Source organism: Psittacula echo (genome assembly GCF_963264785.1).
Source record: "Psittacula echo genome assembly, chromosome: 1".
Classification (NCBI taxonomy): Eukaryota; Metazoa; Chordata; class Aves; order Psittaciformes; family Psittacidae; genus Psittacula; species Psittacula echo.
Genome location: NC_137735.1, coordinates 1,808,658 through 1,815,306, shown reverse-complemented (window position 1 = coordinate 1,815,306; position 6,649 = coordinate 1,808,658). Strand labels below are relative to the sequence as shown.

At 56.1% G+C, this 6,649-nt stretch overlaps 1 protein-coding gene across 1 annotated transcript; it reads right to left on the bottom strand.

The window, feature by feature from the left end:
* Positions 1 to 71: 71 nt before the first annotated feature.
* Positions 72 to 6,599, bottom strand: SMYD5 (SMYD family member 5; the record flags this gene model as incomplete). Its single annotated transcript, XM_080634981.1, has 12 exons — positions 72 to 210; positions 750 to 820; positions 1,392 to 1,486; positions 2,123 to 2,179; positions 2,342 to 2,448; positions 2,721 to 2,791; positions 2,971 to 3,033; positions 3,491 to 3,595; positions 4,000 to 4,069; positions 4,724 to 4,845; positions 5,057 to 5,196; positions 6,374 to 6,599. The coding sequence occupies 12 exons, from the start codon at positions 6,597 to 6,599 to the stop codon at positions 72 to 74; spliced, it is 1,266 nt and encodes a 421-aa protein (XP_080491107.1).
* Positions 6,600 to 6,649: the final 50 nt, after the last annotated feature.

The window sequence follows — 6,649 nt, the reverse complement described above, 5'->3', positions numbered from 1 at the left end:
GGTATTAAAGCTGCTGCCTCCAGGAGGATCCTCATCCCTGTCCCTTCCCTCTCTTCTCGCCTGGGGCCAGATCAAACATCAGTCATCTCGTCCTCCAGCTCAGCATCATCAGTCTCTCCTTCACCCTCCTCCTCTTCATCCGATGTCACGTCGGCATCGTCGGCTTGCGCCAGGCACTTGGGACACGAGCAGGTAAACAAGTAGTTCTCCCTGGAAGAAGGGAGGGAAGAAGGAAGAGTGATGGTGAAGAGACAGGGACAACCCCAGTCCTGCTGCTGGGTAGGGAAGGAGCAGCCAGGAAGGGGCTAAATATGTTAAACCCAGAGGAGTTCACTCATGCTGGGCTGGGTGGAGGCAGTCTGGGTGAGAGGGGGGCATCTCAGCCCTGCATGGTGATGGGACATGGGGATGGTGACCATCAGCAGGAGCCCTATGCTTGAAGGGCAGAGAAGGAAAAGAAGGAGAGTGAGAACAGGAAGGGTCTGCAGGAAGGGTGCAAGCCTGCAGACAGAGAGGGACAGAGCCCAAATCCTCAGTCCCCGAGGCTACAAACACAGAAGGCAGTGGAAGGAGCCTGAAGCACCAAAAGCACTACACACAGCGAGCACACCCTGCCATGAGCACATCAGCTTGCACGGCCACACAGCAGGGCACACACGGGGCCCCGAGGTGGGGATGGAGTCTGGGGGTGCAAAAAGGGCTGCAAAGGGGGTCCCACATCCCCCTGGGTTCCCCCACGCAGCCCCTACCTGAGTATCTTGTTGCGGCTGTGTCTGCTGCGCTCCCGCTGGCAGCAGTCTAAGTAACTGATGCAGATTTCCTGTCAGCAGAGAGAAACGGATCAGGCTGAGAATCACAGACTCACAGAGTGGTTTGGGTTGGAAGGGAGCTTAAAGCTCCTCCAGCTCCAACCCCTGCCACGGGCAGGGACACCTTCCACTAGAGCAGCTTGCTCCAAGCCCCTGTGTCCAACCTGGCCTTGAACACTGCCAGGGATGGGGCAGCCACAGCTTCTCTGGGCACCCTGGGCCAGCGCCTCAGCACCCTCCCAGGGAAGAGCTTCTGCCTAAGAGCTCATCTCAGTCTCCCCTCTCGCAGGTTAAAGCCATTCCTCTGGGCCTGTCCCTAAAGCCCCTGATGAAAAGCCCCTCTCCAGCATCCTTGTAGGCCCATAAACCCAAAGCAGCACAATCTGACTCAGTCCCTCTCCAAGCCAAGCAAAACCACAGCATCTGGTAGACCCTCCATGGGATGAGGTGTGAATTCCTCTGCCAGGACACCACCAGAGACAGGAGGTGCAGGGCTGGAGTCGATGGGGGGTGCAGGGGACACAGGGACCCTCTCCTGAGGGGTGGTGCCAGCCCAGGTTCATCCAGACCCCACTGCCTCACCTCTCCTGCTTCGATGTCCTCCAGAGCTGTCAGATGCAGGAGGAAGTTGTTTTCCGGGAAGGATGTCTCGGCATTGGGGATGCAGCTGTGGTTACCTGTGGGAAAGATGGGACACAGCTCTGAAGGTGGCTCCAGAGGAAGGCAGAGACAGTCAGGACTGTCAACTCACATGGCACCGTCCACTCACACTACGGGTCCAGCAGAGCAGGGTGCAGGGCCAGGGCTCTCCCTTAGACCCACAAAACCCACTGTCCTGGATGCACAGCACCACCTCTGCCTCTAGGTGCTGAGGGAAGGATGCTGCCCCAGCAGCCAGTCCCCAGGCCCTGCTCATCCCTGCTCTGCCTTTAACACTGAGGAGCAAAAGACAACAGCTCCAGGTGCTGGGACATCCCCTCCCATATCCCCTTGGGCCATTCAAGAAAGATTCCCTCCTGTAACAGTTCACTCAGCTCCATTTCGCTTGGACAAGGTTGGAGACAGTCTCTTTCCTAACTGCATACATGGCTCCCAGAGACGACATGGCATCCAAGCCCATTCAAGCCAGGACTGAGCTAGGTGAGATGCCAGGAGACCCCAAGAGAGCAGCCAGGCCCTGGGCAACTCCCATCCCATCCCATCCCATGGATGGGAATCACAAACCCCTTCTCCAGAGGCTGTTAGGAAGAGGTGGGCCAGCCCAGGACATCTCCCTCCTCGCTAGTTTTCCTTCCAGTCCTTGTGTTACTTACAGCAGCTCTGGAGCACATAGAGTCCTGATCCCTCACAGTTGAGGAACTCTCCTGACTCTGCAGCAGAGAGAAGGGGGTCAGAGCTTTGTATGGGCCATGCCACCCACAAACTTGGACCTGCCCAAGGCAGCAGGCATGGAACAGGGGGAATGGGATTTCCCAGTGCCCACTGAGAACCTCTCCTGGTCCCTAAATGCTGGGGAATAGTCTCCAGCTCACCCTTCTCAATGTCCTTGTAGAGCTGGTCGATGAAGGCATCCAGCTCCTCCCGCTGCAGCATGGGGAGATCCAGAGCATCACAAGCATGCACCCACTGGCTCAGGGAGCTGTTGGGAAGCAGAGGGACACTGTTACAGTCCCACAGTGCTGTCACATGGTGGGACCTCGCAGGGTGGATTTAAGGGTTAAACTCATGGCTCTGAGTGGCCAAGGTCTAACAGAGGGACACAAAAGGGTTGGATGCAGCCAAGATGAAGGAGTGCTTTTAAGTTTGCCTCTGCATTCCCCTCTTCCATCTGAACTCAGCCATCACTGGGTAATGGACTGAGACTGCACATCCTCTTCAAGCCACATCTCTGCATGCAGAAAACCCCATTACCTTGTTCCTATGCCTTGGCCATTGGTCCCAACGAGGGCAAAGAGGGATCGAAAGCCTTCTGGAGTGAACCACTAGAGAAGGGAAATGAGAAAGCAGCTGACGCCAAGCCAACCTGCAGCAGCACCCCAGTGAGTGCCTCAAATCCCACAGGGAAGCTTTGGGGGAAGCAAGGAATGGGGAGTGTTCTGGGGGAAGCTCTGGTCAGCCAGAGCATCCTGCCATGGGCTATTGAGGATGCAGCTCAACTCACCCTGCTGAGATGTTCATCATAAAGTGCCTCAGTAAAGAGCAATCGCAGCAGCTCCAGCTGGCCCTGGCAGGACATGGCAACACCATCAGGGTGGAGAGACGCTGCTGGGTGTCGCACCCAGGCTGACAATGAGCCCAGCACAGGCCACAAGACTCAGGAGTCAGTGAGGCTCCTCATCCTGGCCTGCAGAGCTGGAGCCTGCTGCCCTCAGAGCAGCAAAAGCCACTCATTTTAGCAGCAAGCATCACCTATTCAGCAGCTAAATACCACCCTGTGCCATCCCACAGCAAACATCTCCACAGGAACGAGCAGCATGTCTCACTGAAGCATCACAAGCCCAAAGCCCTCTAAGAAACCCATTTTCTGTCAGTTCAGCCAGCCCCTAATGGAAACACTGGAATTCCCGCTTTAATCCTGGGATTTCCAGCGCCTCCCATCCCAACTGTAACGAGGCTCACACACAGGCAGGGAGACAACAGGCTCAGGACCTGAACACATCCAAGGGCTGCCAGAGTCTTACTTTAAATTTGTCCCCCAGCAGCTTGTGCACAATCTCCTCCTCCTCATTTGCTGTCTTATTGCAGAACTGGGAGAAGGTCTTGATCCACCACTCCTTGTCTTTAGCCTGACAAAGGAAGCAAGCAAAGGGATGGCCTTCATTCCCAGCCAGGAGACAGGGAGGAGAGGACAATCCTCCTGAACTCAGAGGTATCCAGCTGCTACCAAGAACTACCAGAAGCAGTTGCATGGTGGTAGTTTATTGTCAGAATAAACACCAAGAAAGCCAAAGAAACAGAGTCAAAGGGAAGGTTCAGTTCTGTCTATTTTGGTATGGAAAAAGAACCTGCTTGGCTCAGGACAGAGGAATTTCCTTTGCTGCTGCCATCTCCATCACCGGGAGCACTAGATGCTGAAATGTATTCAAGCAGGACCCCCCCAGTCACCAGAGGAGAGATCAGTCCTTGGGAATAAGTTACAATGGGATGAGGAAAGCACACACTGGCAGCTGTTGCTCAAACTGCAACGTACCTGTTTGATGGTGGCGACCATGCGGGCCATCAACATGATGCTGGAAGTCTCTGGTGGATAATGCATGTTTCTGGGGGATAAGAACGAAGAAAAGAAATGAGCAGATCAATGTTGGTATGGAAATAAGAAGACAGGGAGGCACAGGCAGCTGCCATCCATGTGGCCAGGCCTGCACTTATGTCACACCAGTGTGCCCAGTGCTGCATTGCCACATGGGGATCCAGCACTTCTTAAGGTGAGGAGAAGCCTGCACTCACCTGCCTGCTCTAACCAAATAATCCTGTATCATCCCATTAAATTACAGCCTGGTCCCACACAAAGCCCAGGACAGCAGCAAGAGCTGGGGTTAGTGACAAACTTTGGCTCAGGGATGTCACTTCTCCCCTCTGTGCCTGTTTTGTCATCTACAAGCAGGGACAGCAGTATATGTACCCACAGGGGTGCTACAAGGAAGATCTCCCAGAGGCTGGAGATCTTCAGGAGCAAGGGGTGCACAGCTCTGCTTTGTAGCTATTTAACCAAGAGAAAAACAAGAGCTGCTCAGCCATGGGTCCAAACCCTTGTGGTACCAACACAAATCCACCTGTGGCCATCGCCGCCCTCCAGCCACTCCATGCAAGGATGCAAAGCAAGGATGGTCCTCAGCCCTGGTCCCATCAGCATCACCCAGCCCAGAACAGCCACCTCCTCTGCCCAGGGAGCCACAGGCAGGTTGATCCCCTACCTCCATGCCTCCTGCAGCTTGTTGAGGGGGTGCGTGGGGTCATCACGGGACGGGCCAAGGCAGAGGACATGGTGGTACTGCTCCAAAGCGGCCTGCCTGCATTCAGCACTGCAGTACGTCACCTAGAGCAAGGGGCACAGTGCCCAGCATTGGCTATGGAAGCAGGGAAATGGGGTCCTAGGCCCAGCTCTGCCCTTTCCCTGAGCATCTGAGCCCCAGCTCTTTAGCCATCACGATGAAGAAGGGAAAGACACCATCCCAGGGCAGCACAAGTGCCTGGATGGGTGCTCTGAAGGAGTCAGTGAGCCCAAGATGACCATGGCAGCCCCATACCTGGCATCGGGGGCACTGCTGGTGAAGGTCTTTCCGGATGCTGCACTGCTCCGGGTGAGGCAGCACCAGGGAGCTCTTCCCCAGCAGCCGTTGAGCATTTTCCTCTGCTGTCTCCAAAGCCCGCAGGCAGTGATCACAGGCTGTGAGGAGACAGCATGGATGGATGTCACATGAGACCACAGCCTTCCAAGAGAGAAGGGGCCAGAGCCCAGGGCAAGACAGTGCAACCGGTACCAAAACCATCAGGAAGTCAGAGGAGGCTCCAGGGAGACCTCAGAGCAGTTCCAGTGCCTAAAGGGGCTGCAGGAAACCTGGAGAGGGGCTTGGGACAAGGGCCTGTAGGGACAGGCCAAGGGGAATGGCTTTAACCTGCCAGAGGGGAGACTGAGATGAGCTCTTAGGCAGAAGCTCTTCCCTGGGAGGGTGCTGAGGCGCTGGCCCAGGGTGCCCAGAGAAGCTGTGGCTGCCCCATCCCTGGCAGTGTTCAAGGCCAGGTTGGACACAGGGGCTTGGAGCAAGCTGCTCCAGTGGAAGGGGTCCCTGCCCGTGGCAGGGGTTGGAGCTGGAGGAGCTTTAAGCTCCCTTTCAGCCCAAACCAGTCTGGGATTCTATGACTCTATGACCATCTCCAAGCTGGAAGCACCAGTCTCTTACCGTTCCCTCCATAGGAATGCCTATTTCTGCTGCAGTTTAACACACACACCTCAAGCCCTCATCTGCTGCACTGTAACACTGGGAAGTGTTTAAGAGCTCTACAACAAGAACTACCCCCATGCTGCTGACCTGCAATGGAGCTCAGCAAGCAGCAGGGTCCAGGTAGAACAAAAAAGTTTAAAATCCTGCTTTTACACCCCTTGGTTTCTGTTCCGGTGCCTCTGGAAAGTGCTGGCACCTTCGTGGGCTCCATTCTGCAGTGCTGGGATTGGGATTAGCAACACCACCACTAAAGAATCAGTGTTCCCCCAGAGATGATGCCCAATGGTGGCACACGGTGCTTCCCTCCAGGGCTGATGGGTGCCACCATCCCTCAAACCACCCCATAGCATCACAGAATCCCAGCGTGGTTTGTGATGAAGGGACCTTAAAGCTCCTCCAGCTCCAACCCCTGCCACGGGCAGGGACACCTTCCACTAGAGCAGCTTGCTCCAAGCCCCGTCCAGCCTTTTCAACAGCACATATAGCACGGAGGCAGGAATGGCAGCAGGGCCACCTTCTTAGGGATGCTAAGTCAAACCCAAACCCTCTCCTTGGGAACCAGGCAGCTCCTCTGGGACGCTGCAGTCCCCTCCCAGGGCCATGCCACCACCAGCCGCTCACCTCGATAGTTGTACAGAGCGTTCCAGAGGAACTGGGACGACACCACCGGCTTCTCCACGAAGACGGTTTCCCCTTTGCGGATGTTCTTGGTGGCGAACAAGCCTTTCCCCTGCGAGGGACACGCGTGGGTCAAGGGGATGCGCCCAAAGCCGAAGCCCACCCCCGGCCCAGCCTGAGGGGAGGCTGCCGCGGTTTCCCCCGCTTTCCCTCCCCATAACTGCCCCATGCCGCAGGCTGAGGGAAGAACCCCGCAGCCAGGGCACCGCTGGGCTCACC